Raw genomic sequence first — 19,433 nt, 5'->3', positions numbered from 1 at the left:
AGCCACATCCTGCTCTTGTTGCTGAAAATACACACACACAAATCTGGACAAACATCTTAAATCAGCTTTAATAAAAACAATAAAATAAAATAAAAAATTGTGGCACAGAAAATACTTTCAGCTTTACAGTTTTGGCCACGTTGGCAAAACGTTTGTACAACACACAGAGTTTGTACAGAGTTAAAGATCTCTTTATCGTCCGACCTCGGAGACAAAGTGATGTCTTTTTGGAAATGGGGAGTAGGACAAATGTTCACAGCAGGACTCCCATGATTGCACTTCTTATACGTTTTTTTTCCCATAAACAATTATTTCCTAACCCATTACTGCCTGAATTTTACATTTTTATTTTAAGAAAATTATAAATTGTATTTACAAGTATATGTCATTCACACTGTGATCACTAGATGGTGCCAAAGTGCCTCCAAACAGAACCTTTGTGTTAAATAAGCAACAACAGGCAACTGGCAGCAAATTGAGACGATTTCTCAAGAACAATAGTCTAAATGGGATTAACACAGAATTCCTCTCTCTGACTCTGTACATCCACGATCTACAGTACAAGGTCAAGCTTATACTATGAGGTACAAGCATGACCTTGCACCTTACATTACAAGGTCATGCCAGTGCAAATAAAAATGGGTTTATTTGAGGTCAGAGATGTCCAAAGAGTGGCCCCAGGGACAATTCGCGGCCCACTAAGTGATTATGGACATCCTCTGACCACAAATTTGGAATAAATCACAGACAGTTGATTCAGACATCTATTTGATCTTCCAAGATTGCATTTTCAGACTGTGTGTGTATATATATATATATATATATATATATATATATATATATATATATATATATATATATATATATATATATATATATATATATATATATATATATACTATCCTACATTAATCCTTGTTGCAAAGTGCTTCAAAAGAAATATTAAGAGTTTGCAATAATAACTCTTAATGCAATAATATTTGCACTCTATAATATTGCAATATTGTAGAGTGCAGGCAGGCACACACACACACACACACACACACACACACACACACACACACACACACACACACACACACACACAACACATACTAGAGCCTCATCCAGACTACAGACTACAAATTTAATATTAAAAATGTGGAAATTGTAATGATGTTCTATAAATAAACACAATTATACACAACCCATTTTATGTTTCGGGTCTACAATGTTCCATAGATCGCTTTTCTACAAAAATATGACTATTTTGTTTCAAGAAAATTTTGCATGTTAATTTATTATTGAACATATGAAAATAAAAAAGAGGCACATGAAACTTGACTTTAAAATTTTCATTTATAAAGAAATTATTTTTGTGGCCCCCAACAGTTTGTAACTTGACAGTTTTGTCCCTTCTGGGAAAAGATTCGGACACCACTGTTCTAGGCTTCATTTTCTTCCACCTCTTATCCAGAGGTGTGAATAAACGAGACCTGCAAAGTGATACAAACTCCAGGCAAAATGCTGTGCTGAAGGAAGTTCTTGTTTGTCTCAAAGATATTCTTGTCCAGGAGGATTGAAGAAGTCAGGTGTCAGGTGATGGTTTAGTTTCAGTGAAATTAGCTTATGAACTTGGGTACGGGCTTTCCAGGGAGGTAGCACTGTTGGATTTCTCTGCAGAGAAATATAAAAAGTTCCAATTTTAGAATCGAAACATTTAGTCAACAGGTTGTCCTTTCCTGATTGTTGTATCGCTACATTTGACGTATCTAGAGAGATTTGGAGGATTTAGCTGGGATGGAGCTGTTTCAGACAAGCCATTTGTTTTTTCTTCTGCATTTCTGGGTTCTCACCTTTGTTTGCTGCTGAGTAGGGAATCTGCAGAATGGATGCTCTGGTCACCGCAGCTTGATAGTTCTTGTACAGCGCAGCGCCGTACTGAAACACACACACAGAGGACACACATCTGAGAACACGCAACACAATGCGCATCACAGCGAGCGGCGATGAACCTGACCTTTGCTATTCTGATGGAGTTGACCCAAAGCAGAAGCGTGTGTTTGTCTTCGCAGCACAGGATCTTGATGTAGGGAGACTCCTTCTGGATGCAGGGATGCTAAGACAGAGTATGTTTGTATTTTATTGCAGAAGGACGGTCTCACGTTGGAGCATTTGAAAACTGCAACCTTAAATTTCAGTTCACTTTTAACGCTCCTCTTAGGTTTGCCCTGAAACAAGAAAGCAATGTGTGGGAAAGCACCTCATGTCTACCGTTATGTACAGTGGAGGATCTGTAATGCTGTGGGCCTGATTTTCTTCCAAAAATCCCTTGTCAGAGTCCATGACTTTATGAATACTTTGAAACAAACAGGTGACCTAAAAAAGTGTTATCAGTGAGTCTTTCAGTGTGACAATGTTCCAAAACGTGGAAAAATAAGCTCAGAAATGGTTTACCAAGAAAATCTGTACGGTGAACTGAAGAGGAGTTTGTACAAGAGATGACCCGGGATTCTGGGTGATTTAGATAAATAAATAAATTAATTAATTAAAAAAAAAAACAATGGTGAAAAATTGCTTATTTGTCATATATTTTTCGATGGGATTTTTGTCCCCTCACTGAATAAATGTATTCTGGTGTTGCATCAATTTGTCATCGTGAGATTACGCCGCCATAAAAGCTGGATTTATTTTAAGACTGTTGACACGTCTAGGTGCCAACAAATGTGCCTGAGTTTGATTAAACCACTGGACTCGGTTGTTTTGCTACAACCCCTCATTTTCCAAACTGGGTCAAGCTGAGATAAGCACGCTGACACTGTTGACATTTTTCATTTAGAGCTACACAGACAATGAATGTATTTTATTATGCCTCGTGTAAGGCGCTGTAGGAAATGGTTTCATTATTTTCTTAAATGAGTAGTACAAAAAAAGAGCCAGCAGAGGGCAGTGTGGGCACGCTAAAACTGAAAAAAGAAGGGATTGTATTTGATATTAGTTTTTTTTTTTTTTTTACCCGTATCTAGAGAATTTAAGCTGTCCTGTTTTTGTTGTGTAAAACCAAACAATATGTCAGCATGCCCTCTTAAACCTGCAGCTTGATATTTGACTCCACATGTTGTTACCAGCCCTCTTGCTGCTCTCGGATCTTTTCAGCTGAAACTACGGAAACACCTCGGCTCACTCTGGTTTAGGGCACCACCTCGCCGCCCTCTGTTCCTTATTTTGCGCACCGTCTTCCTCTTTCACGTTGCTGTTTTCATATGTGCACCTTCAAGATTTCAGACGGGGGCTAAAAATACACCCATCTGTGAACTCTGAATGCAGCACATCTGTTAAGCTGCAATAAGCCCGAGAGGCAACTCATTGGTACAAAGTTGATCATGAAACTGCATTTCTTATACTTATACTGGTCACTCAAGACCAGTTTGAACATTAGGGCGAAAAATATAGTTTCCACCAGTGAGTGATCAAAGTACTTTTCATAGAGAAAAAAAAACGCCTGAAGAGTAAAGGAGCTCTTTAAATCCTGAACAGCACCTTACCTTTAACAGGAAACAGAAGTCTGTGGGAGCTCGGTATTTCTGTTTGTAGCTGCTGGTGGTGTAGACGTTGACTTTTTCGAAGCGAACAAAACAGGTGAGATCAGTGGAAGACTTTGAAGAGAGAAAGACATTTTTAGGGTGTGCATTGCTGAGAACTTTGGAAGACGTACAAAGGATGTCGCAACTCCTTCAAGACAAGAATCCGTAGCACCTCTTTGCTGTCATGAGCTACAGCAGATATGATTCATGGTCTGGCACCACGTTCTGATGAACCGTACCTTTCTCCTCATGTGAAAAGGCCTTTGGACATTGGTTCCCAACCCCTGTCCTCAGGCACTCGTCTTCTCCATGTTTTAAGCGTGTCTTTATTCCAGCACACCTGATTCAAATCATTGCATGACCTCCTCTGTTATGCCAATTGTAATCACTCAGTTGTTTAAGTCAGGTGTGAGGCAGCAAGAAAACACCTGAAACATGCAGGAAAGGGGCGCTTGAGGGTCGGGGTTATAGGAAGTCTTCTGTAACCAACTAGAACTAATACGGCATTTTCTGCCTGGATTTGCAGTCCCGTGATTAAATCTAGCAGTTTTTCACTACCGGACAAAGCACAGCAGCCCCGTATCATCACATAGCCGCCACCATGCTTCATTGTCGCCAAGATGTTCTTTATTATGGACAAGCTAGACATGTTTCCGTTAACCTCTGTGACTCATTTATGGAGCTGTGAGGAAACTGGAACCGATTTTTGTGGTTTTGTTCGGCCTGCAGTAGTGTGTCTTGGAGTTCAATAAAGAAGGATTTCAGCGTTTAGTTTTTCACCACCTGGCCCTTGGCAGTCGGTGATTGCTTCCTGTTTTTACCCCGACTAGGTGGTGCAGCCACTGCTCCTTCAACTTTAACTCTAAAAACCTTCAGCTGTATCTCTGGGAACAATCACAACCTCTGTTTTGTTTTTGTATTCCTTTTTTTTCTTGTTTGCACAAGGTAAGAATCTCTTCTCTGGAGATATTAGACAATTACATTGATGGAGTATTCATTGAAAGTAGGATAAATCTAGACAAAAACATTGGAAATGTTACTTTTATTTAACAGTTCCTGTGTGACTTGTTTCTTGAAGCACCTACACAATTTTGAATGCGGCAAAGGAAGTCTATTTGTAACGGATTGAATAGTTTTAGGTGCAACTGAACTTGATATTTATCAATACATTCTAAAGAACTGTAAAAATAAATAAAAGAATCTGAAAACAAGTTAACATACACAGTTCACAGGACAGTGTCTAAAACCTTTACAGCTTTTCTTCCTGTTTTCTTTCTCAGCAGATGAGAATAATGTTGACACATTTACCCTCACCGACAAACTTGGGTTTGTTGGTGACGAGTTGAAGCCTATTGACTTCCTGAAAGTGAAGCTTTTTGACTGGCTGCTATTTATTTCTCTCATTGCAATGAGTTTCAGTCATTTTTCCACAACTTGTGTAATATTTTTTTTTTTTTAAATAGAGTCCGGTATATATCAGCTCATAAGAATGACTGTCTGATCATGTGGGAATATGGCAAATGGTGCACGGCTTGTGCTTGTATCAAGTTCAGAGGACTCCAAAGCGCTTTACTCTACATTCAGTCATTCACACGCTGATGGTGGCGAAGCTACTACACTGTAACCACAGCTGCCTTTGACGAAACGTAAGGCAGGTGAAGTGTCTTGCCCACGGACACGACGGCTGGAAAATATGGAGCCGGTTTCCGAAATGGCAACCCACCAGTTACAGGAGAAACTCCAACCACCATCACCTCAATACAAAATGTGACGTTCAATGAAAAACCCAGATGCACATTAAAAACTGTGGGATTTTTAATGTGCATCTGGGTTTAAATCAACTCAAAACTGGCTTTTTTTTTTTTTGCAAATCAAGTCTAATCAAGTTTTCAATTTTGAGCAATTTTCACAGCAAGAGTCTCTGTTAAGACGAAGCCTTAGTCTGCTCGTCAACATTCTCGAAGGAGATTTTCGGACGTGGGGGCTGAGTGTTTGCAGTTGTGTCCTGCAAACAACCACTTCTAAATAAAGTTATTTTCAAACTCGACACGGTCACGGTATAAAAATGTCACGCTGTATCGGTTCTACACTTTTACACATCAGCATATCAAAAACGAAATGCTCTTTACCAGATTCTAAAATTAGTTCAGTCTTAAACCCAAAGAGCAGAAAAACCTCAGTTTCCAGGTTGAAATTATTCACATTAGAAAGGTTAAACTATGGTGGAAAAACTATAAAGCAGTGGCTTATACCAACCACCAACAAGAGCAAAAACTACTGGTAGCCGTTTGTCTTTCATATTGTGGTGAAGTAAATTGTTGCTGAGTCTTCTTTACAACAGCAATTCACATAGTTTTTAGGGTATTTGCTTCTCTACGCTCGATGTTCTAATAAGGTCCACTACAGCATGTCAGTCAGGCTGAGATCGGGGCTTTTACTGGCTCCCTGCATCACGCTGAGTCATTATCTACAGCCGTTCTGTTGTAGATTTGCTGCCATGTTTGGAGACATTTCACTGCAGCCTGACTCAGTTTTTGCTAAACATCGTGACTTGGCATTTGGGCAAGTTAGAAGTCAACCAAACCAAGCCCAGGTCATCACCTTTCCCCTCTGCGTTTAGCAGTTTCTGTAAGGTGTTTTTCCACGAGCTATGTTTGGGTTTCAGCAAACAGAGTCAAATATCTCTCTACTGCCCCCCCCACCCCATCTGTCGAAAGAGTCTTCTTCGACAACTTGTGATATAGTCAGATACAATCCAGCCAGAATAAATTATGCTGCTTCCTTCTGTTTGGACAGACTGATATTTCTTGGTTTTTAGCTGACTTAAATGTTTTCCTGTTGTTAATAATCTTATTGTAGAACAATGGACTTCAGTTCTCCAAGGTCAATGCTGATGTCTTTCCTTCTTAGCGTTGTGTTAACACACATCTGCACGCTCCGACCCATCTGCGAATGATTAGATAGTCCACTGCTTTCAATTTGAACCACCTGGATCTCACTTTACTTCTTAAATCGTTTAGAAACAATGCAGTAGTATAATTAAAACACTTTTTCACTAGTGCTATAAATAATGATGTGTTTTTCTACTCTTGAGGTTAGATTTGAAGGAGCAGTATTATTTTCACATAGTGCCATTTAAAAAAAAATCTAAATTAAATAACGATGTTACCTTCAGTTGTTTTAAAAATGCTATATATTCCAGATATGACTTAAAAGAACTTTTACTTCTGGATTTAGCGACAATGGAGGCCGCCTTGCTCTTTCTGAAACTCCTTCAGGAAATCATCACAACATGGCTCCTCTGTTAACCCTTTACTAATGTCTTTACCAATGTTTCACTGAGAGGTAACTCATGTAATGAACTCAGCAGATGCTCAGTTTCACCAGGTGTTTGCTAATTGCTCCTGGCTAGTCTGAAGGAGCTGAGTGGGGGACGGCTGCTCTGTGAGGCAGAAGCTCTGAAGGCCGGACTGGGTCCAACCAGGTGTTTTCCACAGCTGAATGGTTGCCATGGGAGATGAAAGGATTTCTCAAACACACATTAAAGAATCAAAGCAACACTTCAGGTATGTTTGTGATGAGCGAATAACATTATAACATGACATAAAGCTCAAAAAGGTTAGTTTTACAAGATACTACCCCTTCAGTTTCTTTCTTTTATGTGTCATACCTTTGTTTTTCCTTTGGGGACATAATAGATCCCAGAGGCTCTAAGCATGAAGTAGCGAGGTTTCCAAACCTTCTTCCCATCCTCTTTTAGGTATAACACGCCCTCGAGATTAGGGACAATAGTGGTAGAACCTCCGAAATGCTCCTATTGTAAGAAATAAAAAAACAGCACAAAGGTAATTCTTGGCTAACCGAGTTAAAATGTGTGATGGAGAGGAGACTTTTTTTTACGGTTTTTACCGTAACCAACCTTGATCAGAAGCTCTTTGGCCTGGCTGTTCATATCGCCGCTAGATTTCTTCTTCCACATGTAAAAAATCTGCACATTGGATTAGGGTTAGGGTCGGTAGTGCATTCAGGCATTTCTCATGAAGGGGGCTTACCTGAGGCTCTGTGAACATCATGTACTTTTGAGGGGTTGACAAGAAGTAGAGTTTGTTTTCGCTAAGCCGACTCCAAGCCGACAGCGGCTCCACGAGACACTCGTGATCCTCAAAGGCCCTTTCTGAGACAATTTGAGGAAAACGCTGCCTGAATGAGTGCCCACATGGGTGCGGCTCAAATGTTCGGCGTGTGCTGGTTGCCTCACCAGTCTGCAGGTCTGGATTGGTCTCACACAGGCTCCATTCAATGCTGTTCTCACAGTGTGTCTTCTCAAACAGAGTGTCCAAAACGTCCCTGACTGTCTGCCTCTCGTCCACCATCAGCGTCTTGGAGCTGTTGTCGCTCATCAGCACCTTTATAATCAACTGTAAAGGGGCGGAGTGCTTGGTTTAATTGAGCTGTGCTACTGCAGGGTGGAAGTCAGACGGTGAGCGCTGAGTTTACCTTCCTCACTTTGGCTTCTTTCAGTTTCTCCAGAGCCACTTTAATTTTATCCGCCTTCGTTTGGGGCTCGTTCTGGAAACCATGAATTACAACGTCAGAACAACCAAGGGAAAACTATGATCCACGTCATGACGCCTCGTCCTCTGTCTCTTTAAGGCGTTTCTGCTCTTTCTGACACTTTGCCTTCAGCGTGTCAACATGACGTTTCTCCATTATGCTATTTACAACTGTTCTTAGGAGTGAGAAGTAGTTTGGAGGATGTGTTCAGCAGATTCACAGATCTATCAGGTGTTTGCTAATATCTCCAGCAGTATTACGTTACATCTGTTTGTTTAACTTCATATCGTGTTATGTTATTTCCTCATCAGAAACACACCTGGAGTGTTGCTTTGATTCATGCATGTATGTTTGAGAAATCCTTGAATCTCCCATGGCACCCATTCTGCTGTACAAAACACCTGGTTGGACCTAGCCCCGCCTTTGAGACGCAGCTCCTCCTCAGAGCTACAGTTTCCAAGCTTCAGAGCTTCCGCCTGACAGATCAGCCCTCCCCCACTCGGCTCCTTCAGACTAGCCAGCAGCAATTAGCAAACACCTGGTGAAACTGTACATCTGCTGAGCTCTTTATTCGAGCTGCTTCTCAGTGGAACGCTAGTAAAAACGTTGTTAAAGGGTTAATAGAGGAGTCGTATTGTGATGACTTCCTGAAGGTGGAGTTTTAGAAATAGCATAAGTTTCATAAAGAGACAGAGGCCCAATTTCAAGGTGTTAAATTAGGAAGTCTAATTTCTTTCAAGTCATATTTGATATATGTAGCATGAAGGTAAAATAGTTACTTGATTTTGCTATAAAATGGCACTGAGCACCTGGAAAATACATAGTACTGCCCCTTTAAGAGGCAGGATAGACCTTTTAGAGGGAGCTGGGCCATCGCAGTTCATTTGAACTCCCAGTGTTTTATTTTAAAAAGTGCCTTAAGACGACATGAAATTACAAAACTGAAACTTGACAGTAGTTTCATTTGGTTTAATATTCTAAACTATTTTTAGCATTTTTTTGTTGTGATGTAGCATTAGTATAAAATGTCTGGAAAATAGTCTGTATTATATGTATGTGGAAAAATTGGGAGAAACAGGTAAACAGTGGTGGCCTGATATATTATTTGTGAAGTATATATTATGGTGAAGATAACCATACAAATAGTAAACCACTACCTTGACAGATTCCAAGTTCAAAGCTTGTAGCTGATACTTTTTTGTAACATGGTGGCTAACACACATCTACATTTTTAGCATCTAAAATCAATTCCAGACATTAAAAAAAAAAAAAAAAAAGTTTTACACCACATGTCTGTGTGTTTGCCCAGACGTCTGCAGAGCATTTCAACGTTGAGCTATTTTGAACTAAAGATGACAGTTTTTTTTTCAGGCTTAAATAAATTTGCGTGTGCAGTGCCTTGTGAAACTTTTGAGTCCTACCATTTTCACAGCTCTCGATGACTGAGTGGTGATCATAGGAAAGGTTACCACAGGCTCGGACTCTTGATAAACGGCAGGTGGTGAGGTTTCATTTCCTGTCGGGTTGCGGGTGTCATTGTGTGTGGAAGATTGTTGATCGGTGGACTTTGACTCCAGATCGACCATCAGAGCATCCAGATCATGGTCCTCCAGCTCATTCAGAGACTCTGCAGAGGGATACAAAGGAAAGCTTTGCTTAGACAGACCTTCAGCTTTACACATTCTGTCACCACAGTAAGATTATACACTTTGTGCTACCAGCGAATGCTAGCAGCCTGCATCGCTAAGCCTAGCCACAGGTGAGTTTATTATTATTACCTTTAACTTCCAAACAGCTTATTAAAATATGTATTTTTTGTTATTTCTAAACTACAAAATTCTGTAAAGTACGAGTGACTTCGACTGGGATGCTGCACACTCAGAGAATCCCACATCTGCTACAAGTTAGCTTAGCAGCTTAGCAGTTAGCTTTTGGCGCCAGGGTGGGCAAACATTTTGCTTCCAGAGAGCCATATTGGTTTAGTTAAAGGAAGAGGAAGACCATACATTTGTTTTGAAACATTATTCTTCCAGGCAGCTACGTTGGAAAACGCTTTCATGCTTTATTTTCTGACGATGACAAGTTTGTAGCGCAGTTAGCGTGTCGGCTCAGAGGTTTCTCCTTGAACACAGTGCCGGTCTCCTGGCACACTGTCTGTGAAATGACATCTGTGATGATACGTGCAGTTTGTGGTTAAATGTTGGACCACTTAGAGGTTTTTTTTTTTCTATTTTCTTATGTTTTTAATAATCTGACTCTGCCGAACATGTCTGTCAAAAAACATGAGGCGTTTTGTAAAAAATGCTTAATGTTTTCAGATGTTTTTAGCTTAATAGAAGTTTCTTTTAGAGAAAAAAAAAGAGACTCTGGTGGTTTGTTTAAACTAATTTAGATTGCGCTTGAGGAGATCGAGTTCTGAAAAGATATTTACTTCTGACCTGCTCTTCCAATTAAATTTTTTTCACCACGTCATCCATGTGCATTATTTTTAGCATTATGTTCTGCCATAAGGGTTCATTTTGATGCAAAGCGATAAGGGCTGCATGCTTTTCCCTGGAGATAACTGTTGCTAACGCGGGAGGAAATGAATGCAACATTATCTGCCCGTCATGCATCTGCTTATGATATGACCTGGCTGAAATTGTGCAAGCTCAAAAACAAGAGTGAAAAGGACTTCTTCCTTCAAATATTAATACATTTCTCTATGATTTTTTTTATGCATTGAATATTGAATCTGACTTTCTGTTGTAAATTTTCACAACAAAAGCTACATTTGGCTAAAATTACATAACAAATCATCGTTCCCCCCCCCCTTATAAATAAACAGCAATTTTATAATCACAATTTGAATCTTCACAAAAATATAAATCTTGCATGCATGTATTCACTTCCAGTATGAAATGAATACATTTCATACTGGAGTTTGGCTATCTCAAAAGCCCGTTAAGCTTCAGCTAATACCGGATTAAACTGTGAATTGTTACATTTGAAATTGAACAAAAATCTGTGCTGACAATTGTCGGAGAGGTTTTTATGTAAATAGTTTGGTTGGAGATGTTTTTTCCACAAAAAAAAGGAATTAATCCGCTAACGTGAAATGACGAAGTGGACCTGCTGAAAATTTCTCTTTCCCATTTCGCCCATAACTCCTCATCCTTCTGATCCGCAGCCGCTTCCGCCTACAGAATGTTGAATATTTGCCGATTTATTTTGCACCAGCTTCAGACGAGATAGTGGAGAATGAAGGAGAACTTGCCGTTCAGGTTGTTGAAGCCGATGGAGAAGGAGCTCTCCTGCGGAGCCGCATCCTCTCCTGATGAAACTGTGGCTTCTGTTAGACTCTGCAGAGAGACGTGGAGGGACCGGAGGTCAGGGTTCAAATTAAATACTGAACAAACTAGAGGACTAACAGAACAAAGAAAGTTTAGTTAGTTACATTTTAACTCACTTGTGATATTTGCACAAGAAACTAGAAGAAAAATATTTGGTATGATTTTGCGTTTTTGCAGGGGATGGAAGCCTTAGAGTGATCAGATAACCATCAGCTGATTTTGTCAGTGGGCCGGGCTGCTGTCAGTTGGAGTCCCTTAAAGGATTCAGCATGCTGAGGTGAGTGAATCTTCGTTAGTGAAGATGGAGCGCTTGCATAGAGTCGCATGAGATTAATTAATGCACCTGTCTGGACCTTCGTTTTTGAAAGCGTTGAGCATGTATTTATGTATTTTGCAGCAGTGGTGCGTTTGGGGATATCTTTGGCATCTCAGAGTTTTGATGGTCAAAAATCTAGAGCAGCCAGGCCTGGCTGTCGATGTAGTTCGTACTTTTACAGTTTTGGAAGTGATAGGGAAAGGCAAAGCTGGAGTTTTAATTACTTATTGCTCTGTTTCCTCAAAGTCAATTGAAGCAGATAATTAATATCATGATGGGGATGATTGTACTTTAATTTAAATCCTTCTCATTCACACTCTCTTGTTTGAAATTGCTTTTCCAGTTATGATTTTGCAAAGAAAGTGCTCCAAACTATCAGTGTGAGTCAATCTGACATGAACTATAGACTGATCCCATTCTCTGCATTGTTCTCCTTTCCAGCCTCTATGCAGACAGTGGAGAAGGAGAATGGTAAAATATGCCTCAGGCTGAGTCTCCATGAGACATCAGAATGCTCTTGGCGAAAGCTGCAGTTTTTATGATGAGAGGCTTACATCATCTCCACGGTCTGACGTCCGACCCAAATGCAAGCGGCTCCGGTTTTCATCCTGTTTATGATCTGCAGAGTCCAAACATAAGAGCGTCTGGTGTAATCTGAAATTATCCGGACAAACGTGGCAAACGTCGCATGATTAACTTATTCCCCAAACGTTGATTTGAGCAGAGAAAGGAACCGTCTTCTGACCGTTCTGGTGACACTTAAAGTAGAGCATCTGCAGAAGAAACGGCTGCGAGGCCTTTAAGACTTAAAGCGCAGTTTTATTAAGACAGAAAGTCATTTATCAGTGGTATCTGGTCCTGTGGGATCGTTCCTTTAGCTGAGCTGACCCACAAACATGTGAGGCTGCAGCTCATTTTACGAGATGCAAAGCCATCAGTAAATGAGTTAGAAACAAACGGATCTGTTGATGCTCAGGAGCCTGAAACATACCGACACAGACAGTTAGGAAAGTCAAGAGATCCTGAAGAAATTATGAATTCATCAGGATCAGACTGTTAGGTGAAGGGAGTTATCTGTAAACAGCTGTTATCCCAGAAAAGAAGAGAATGTGAATTGAGAAATGAAGAGGAATCATTTGGCCATACATTTACAATTAATATTCTGAGCCGCACAAGAATGTTGGCGAATTTAAACCAACCAAAGCGTCAGGGAAACATCGTCTCGCCAAATCATTCATATCCATGAATTGTCACAATCGCAAACCTTCTTGCATTTCATTTTTGTTGCTGTTTGTTTCTTTTGCCAATAAAAATATGAAAAGTGCGGTGGTCATCTTTGAATAAGCACCTCTTAATGCAAACGGAGCACTAAGCATTGTGCTGCTTGCATGTAGAGCCTCCTTGTCTACAGTCCAATCGCTAAACCTTACCTAGAGTTAAACCAGAAGTTTACGTACACATAAAAAAAGGACACACTTTTTATTTATCCATGACGTTAAGTCAGACCAAACTTCTCTTGTTTTAAGTCTTAGAATTTTTTAAAAATGATTTCTATTTGCTAAATATCACAATAACGAGAGAATTAATGTGTCAGATTTAAACATATTTATTTATTAAAGTCTTCAAAGTCAAAAGTTTGCATACAGAATTATTACCGTCTCTTTAAGCAACGAACGAAAGTTCAGACGATGATGTCATGGCTTTTGAAACTTCTTATAGGTTAATTGACACATTTAACTAAATTGGAGACCTAAACACAATACTTTCTTGTTAGGCATAATTGGATTTTAAGACAAAAAAAAAAAAATTAAATCTCTTGATTTTACAAGCTCTGTGGAATGTAAGCAAAATAGGTAACACTTTATTTGAAGGGGGTTGAATAAGACTGACATGACACTGTCATGAACATGACATAACACCTGTCATGAACATGAATAAGCCTTCATGAATATTTATGACTGTTGTCATAAAGCGTCATTCGGTAAATTGTGTCTGTCACATTTTCTTTCCTCTGACGCTGTGTGTTCACTTTTGATCAACACCAACACGCCGACTGACTTGCATCAAACGGACAGCCGTCCACCAGCTGGCTTGTTTATAAATTATAAATTAACAAGCCAGCTTGTTAATTTAACAAGTTGGGGAAAAGAAAAAGGAACTTACCTGAGAGAGATGATCCATCTCTCCCAGCAGGTCGCTGAACATAGCATCGATATCATCCATCTGCCAAAAGTAGCAAAATTATTACTATACATACATCTCCTTGCAAAAGTATTCATATCAACTAAACTTTTTTTTTGTCATTTTGTTATATTACAACCCAAAAAACCTACTTTTATTTTATTGCGATTTTATATGGCGGACCAACAGAACGTACAGGGCACGACCATAAAAATCTAAAAAGTGTGATGTGTGTTTGTAACACACCTCCTTTACTCTGATTTTCTTAAACGTAATTGAGTGCAACAAATTGGCTTCAGAAGTCAACTTATTTGTAAATTGAGTCCATGAGCTTTCAGAGCATGCAGACGGGAATGTGGAACCAAAAGAGTCGTAGCTTACAGCTAAGCAATACGAAGGTACATGAAGCATTTCCCCTTTGTTTGCCTGAATCCCTGCGTCAGCTGCCCAAATGTATTCAGAAAATCTAATGCAAGAAAATGTGCTTGTACTATTTTAATATGATTATGGTTAAAAGTTTGTAAAGTGATCCGACTCTGCTTTGGTCTTTGTTTAGCTCTGGTCTCAGCCTTCCTCGACGTATTGGTCTTGTTATGCTGTGGCCTCGATTCCGACACAAGTCAGACTGCAAACTTGAGTCTAATTGAGATTCTGAGGCAACACCTGACAACTGATGTTTGTTGACGCCGCCACTCCAATCAAACAGGCAATAATGCCAGTTTCCAGATGTGCATAGGTGATATAAACGCACCCCAAAAGACATGGCATCCATGTACAAATGTTCACTTGACAAGTCAACATTTTCTCAAATTTGTGTCACCTACTTTGTGTTAGTCTATTACACATAAAATAGTACACTAATGTTAGAGTCTGGAACTAAAAAAACATAAATAAAAAAAATGTAAGGGACATGAATACTTTTTGCAAAAGTTGAAAGAGAATATGTAGTCGATTACAAAGCAAAGCTCATCAGGAACTGAAAACTTACTGACACTTTCAGTTCAGCTTAAAATCAGTTTCTGGCAAGAAGCACCGAAAATCGAAACGGTTTGGGCTTAATCCACTGACTTCACAAAAAAAAAAAAAAAAAAAGAACGTTGGGCAGCTTGAGCGACGCTCTGCACCACGATGCAGAGTTGTAAAGAAGCGGAGCAGAAATGGTTTCCATGCTCCTCTTGCTGTAAACAAATACAAAGTGCCTTTAATCCCCGGGCAGCGTGCTTCACCCCCAATAAACCCAGAATCAAAGAGGTGGGATCTCAATCTAGTCGGCGTCCCACGTCAATTTCTATCCACACACCTTGTCCAAATGCATTCACTTAAGCCTCTGCTTAAGCGGCACGAAATGTTTTGCATTTATTGTTCCAGCTAAAAGGTTTCATTGAAGTGGACAGTGCTTCACGAAACTCAGCGTCTGGGTGTTTCCATATGGAGGCATCGTCTTGCCAGCTCCCAGGATCAAATATATACCTTTCATGTGGATTGACTTCAAAAAGCAAACTGAAGAACGAGCTTTGTGTGGTTGCCAACTTGGTGAAAGCACTGCAGAGAGGGTTTCCCACCAAGGGTTTCAAAGGCAGAGATTATAGAAACTACAAGCAAGAGATATAAAGAAGGGAAACGGCAAAGAAGGACAGTCATGGTGCACCCGCGTTTTGACTTTACACATTGGTTTGGTATGTGACTGAACGAACGCACACAAACATAAAACTCAACTAACTTTTATTTTACTTTATTTTTTATTAAATATTATTTCTCAGCCACTTCTTGTTGGATTCACTGGTATGTTTTGGGTCACAGTTTGTTTCAGAAACAATTTGTTTCTGTTTTAGTTTTTATTTTTCCAGTTTTTATTTATCCACAAGGAACCTGGATTGTTAAGGTAGATTCCATGACAATGAGCTGGCCACATCCTGCAGCAACAAAGCATTCCCAAAACTTTCCCAAACTTTCGCCTCCATTCTTCACCGTTTTGTTGCAGAGTGTTAGAGTACATTCACACCAGCCTTGTTTAATCAAACTCCAGTCATCTCTCTCTACTCAGAGGCTCCTGAACCTGCTATTGATGATCTCCTACTTTCTCAATTCCACAAAATCTGGCCCATCGTGGACCCTTCATCAATATAACTATGGCGTAAAAGGAAACCCGGATCAGAGTCGATCTTTCCTGACTCATCATGAAATATGTTTTGAATTAGAAACTTCTTCTTTCCCCACTGTGATCAAAAATTACCATCGTCGTTTCAATACTTTCGGTTAAAGCTAAACAATGGGAAACTGCAGCGTGGCAGGACAAATATGCTTCTTGTGCTTCTTAATCTTTTTTTAAAGAGTGTTTGAACACGCAGTCCCTGACTGGGAGGCATCTAGGGGTTAGCCATCCTTTAATCAAGGCAGTAAAAGCATCATAGCTCATAATTGATTTCCATTTGCTAGCTGCAGACAGTTCCTGGAATCAAGATGCATTAATGGGTGTGTTGATGCAATGACTTAATAATGACATCAAAGATGAACGGGCCACCCAGGACTACCCAAACTCACTCAATGATCTGGAAAACTTGGCGACTCGGGCTTTGAAACTTATCTCATCAGCCACTAACTTATCTCTTCCCTCCTCAGCGGCTCCTGAATCTGCTGGTTTCCTGCTTTTCCACTTTCAGAAATCTTTAAACGATTACTGATTGCATCTGGCTGGAATTTTGGGTCCTCAGTGCTTTTCATTACAATTTTATACCATTTCAGACAATGTCTTCATGAAGCTTTAATAACAAATATTTGTACTATCTAAACTTTACACAATGCCACTAAATGAAACCGTCTCTGGTACATGAATCCAGGATTTTTCTCTGCAGAAACAGCTCCTCATTTCTATACAAAAGGCAAATAATCCACTGTAAATACAGACAAACTGAGCAGAAACACTGTGCTGTTCCACTTGTTCTTCTTATGTGTAAGTTCGACTAAACAGACTACCCATTTGCTATAATAAAGGGGAACAGGTACACATCCTTTGACGCCAAGTCTTGTTTTCGCATGAAAGTGAAAAACACTGTCCAAACTTGCGCCTGCACTAGATGTGGGAATTAAGATTTGGTTTCTGTCTTCTACTGCCTTTCAGCTGAAGAACCGCAATCGGGAATAAATACATAAATAAATGAAGTTTTTGAGCATGATTCGTGACAAACCCACAAGCGTTGTATGATGCCACTGTCTCGTCTCGGGCCTGTCAGGAGTTGTCGCTCGGTGGGAGGCATCGACCTCACGCGTCAACAAAACGAGAAACTGCTGCAAAACCACCGGGCACGTAAACAATCGACTTCAACCCAAACTTTGGGTAAGAAAACGATTTATCAAGGCCGTGCGCTTGGAAGGAACACGACAACTGCAAACTGCTGACAGGCGACTGTCATGTCTGGTCCCTTTTTTGTGGCTGAGAGCTTCTTGGTGTTTCCTAATTAGTTGCACGTCCCATGTGTTGGCTCCTGTGAGCGAACATGTGTTTGACTTAATCGAGGCTGACGTGGATATTCTGGTATTTAACTCTTAAAAGATCCGGCGGCGTGCACATGTAAAAGAGCTTTGCGTCGCAGAAAAAAGGCCTGATGAGTTTTAATGTCGCGTCCGCTGTGTGATGCTGAAGCCCGGCGTTTCACTCAGACCCGCCGAAGCACATTCGTTCACGGAAGAAATTCTAATTTTCCTTTGTCGTGCAAACAGATAAAAGATGTTGTTGTGACAAAGACAGTTCTCACACAACGCGTCTTTGCTTTGCATCTGCACCAACTAAACTTACAGAAAACAAATACTACTTTATAAATGCAACATACAGTTAAAAATCAACTGAAAAGACACACGAACACACACACTCATGCACATCTCTGCTAACTATAGCTGTAACCTTCTTACCTCTCCTGCCTTTCAGACATGCGATCACCCCCGACAGTGTGACTGATGAACAGCCCACAGGTCACTTTTATAAAGTAACCACATGTCCACATGACTTCTAGCAGATATTCACTGAACTTCCTGAGAAATCAGGAAGTAGATCAAACTTCTCTAGTAAAACCCTGTGAGGTTTAGTGGGTTTTTTTCTCTAAACATATTGCATACATGTGCTTCTGCACCACAGATAGACTGGGGCATTTCTTCACGCCTGTGTGACTCCGCCACTGCAGAGAAGTCTCATTTAAATACAGCTGTATTGAGCATAAGAAGCCTTTGTGGCTTGTTTGTCTAAGTTGCAGCTATTTACATTTTCTTAATTACTCACCAGGCATCAGATAAAGACAAGCTTAAGTTATTTTCCAACTTTCGATCAACCAAAGGAGTTTATTTGTATACCGCATTTCAGCAATAAGGCAAATCAAAGCGCTTTGCATCATGAAAACATGAAAACATCAAAGACACATCATGCAGTCAATAACTGCACAATGTGTGCCATGATAAATCATCAATTCATATCAAATATTTTGGTCAATGCTCCAGTAACTACGGCTCAAAGGTGGGTTTTTAGTCCAGATTTAAAGGAACTCAGTGTTTCAGCACTTTTGCAGTTTTCTGGAAGTTTGTTCCAGATTTGTGGTGCACAGAAGCTGAATGCTGCTTCTCCACGTTTGGTTCTGGTTCTGGGGATGCAGAGCAGAACCAGAACCAGAAGACCTGAGAGGTCTGGAAGGTTTAACGAACACAAATCTGTCTGGGTTGAATGCTATGTTTTCTTGTTTTTACCCAGTTTTGAGAGTGGCTAAGAGGAATGGCTTCCCTGTCATGTGAGAGGATAAATGTAATCAAGGGATGCACTGCAAAAAAAACAAACAAAAAAAAACCTACCAAATCTTACAGAGTATTTTGGTCTAGTTTCTACTGCAAATATCTTACTACACTTGAAATAAGACAAAACTAACTTACAGTAACGTCTCAGCAGGATATAGAAGCTTGTTTTAAGGCAATAATTCTTTAATATTAATTTTAGAAAGTATTAGTTCCAATGGCAGATTATTTCACTTATTGTGAAATAATCTGCCATTGGAACTAATACTTATTTTTTAATCAATATTGAGTAATTATTGATTTAAAACAACCTATAAATTGAGGAAAGGTTACTTATAAGTTAGTACATTTGAAATAAGACAAAACTAAGTATTTGCACTATAAATTACACCAGAAATACTTTGGTGTTTTTGCAGTGTGTCAGTGAGATACACCACACACTGTCAAGTGTAATGCTGTACACTTGACATTACATAATGAAGCTTCAATATTACCAGACATGCAATACTTCCTGGTTACTTTATATTCACCTATATATAAAAGTAAAACAATATTTTGAGCTGCTAAGGGAAATGATGCAAAAAATAAAAAGGAAGTTAAAGACTAAAATATGTAAGAATTATTTTTAAAAAATACATATGCATATTTTTACTGTTTGTCTGAGGGTTTGGGGTTTTCGATAGGATCAAGCTGTTTCCTGTCACTACGGTTTGAATA

At 39.7% G+C, this 19,433-nt stretch overlaps 1 protein-coding gene and 1 long non-coding RNA gene across 2 annotated transcripts; one reads left to right on the top strand and one right to left on the bottom strand.

The window, feature by feature from the left end:
* Positions 1–1,114: 1,114 nt before the first annotated feature.
* On the bottom strand, positions 1,115–17,908 carry LOC106928297 (amyloid beta A4 precursor protein-binding family B member 1-interacting protein-like). The gene is made up of 13 exons (XM_015004441.2): positions 17,853–17,908; positions 13,929–13,988; positions 11,374–11,458; positions 9,539–9,744; positions 8,061–8,132; positions 7,822–7,981; positions 7,616–7,737; positions 7,483–7,551; positions 7,234–7,377; positions 3,525–3,635; positions 2,000–2,098; positions 1,836–1,920; positions 1,115–1,656 (listed from the first exon to the last, which is right to left on the bottom strand). Exons 2-13 carry the CDS (start codon positions 13,986–13,988, stop codon positions 1,607–1,609), a joined length of 1,263 nt encoding a protein of 420 aa, XP_014859927.1. The 5' UTR covers positions 17,853–17,908; the 3' UTR covers positions 1,115–1,606.
* On the top strand, positions 9,762–13,089 carry LOC106928298 (uncharacterized). The gene is made up of 3 exons (XR_001420445.2): positions 9,762–9,876; positions 11,627–11,726; positions 12,207–13,089. It is a non-coding gene; the product is annotated as an uncharacterized LOC106928298 (long non-coding RNA).
* Positions 17,909–19,433: the final 1,525 nt, after the last annotated feature.

The sequence above is a fragment of the Poecilia mexicana genome, unplaced genomic scaffold (assembly GCF_051168715.1).
Source record: "Poecilia mexicana isolate PSO_F unplaced genomic scaffold, ASM5116871v1 scaffold_17, whole genome shotgun sequence".
Lineage (NCBI taxonomy): Eukaryota > Metazoa > Chordata > Actinopteri > Cyprinodontiformes > Poeciliidae > Poecilia > Poecilia mexicana.
The sequence above is the reverse complement of the archived record's forward strand: the minus strand, read 5'-3'. Positions and strand labels throughout refer to the sequence as shown.

What these genes read in the sequence shown, in the direction of transcription:
- LOC106928297 (XM_015004441.2), bottom strand. Translation starts at nt 13,988, where the DNA reads ATGGATGATATCGATGCTATGTTCAGCGACCTGCTGGGAGAGATGGAT. An exon ending in AAGAAGCCAAAGTGAGGAAG is followed by an intron (nt 7,982 to 8,060) that starts GTAAACTCAGCG and finishes GCCCCTTTACAG; the next exon opens with TTGATTATAAAGGTGCTGAT. An exon ending in CAATCCAGACCTGCAGACTG is followed by an intron (nt 7,738 to 7,821) that starts GTGAGGCAACCA and finishes AAATTGTCTCAG; the next exon opens with AAAGGGCCTTTGAGGATCAC.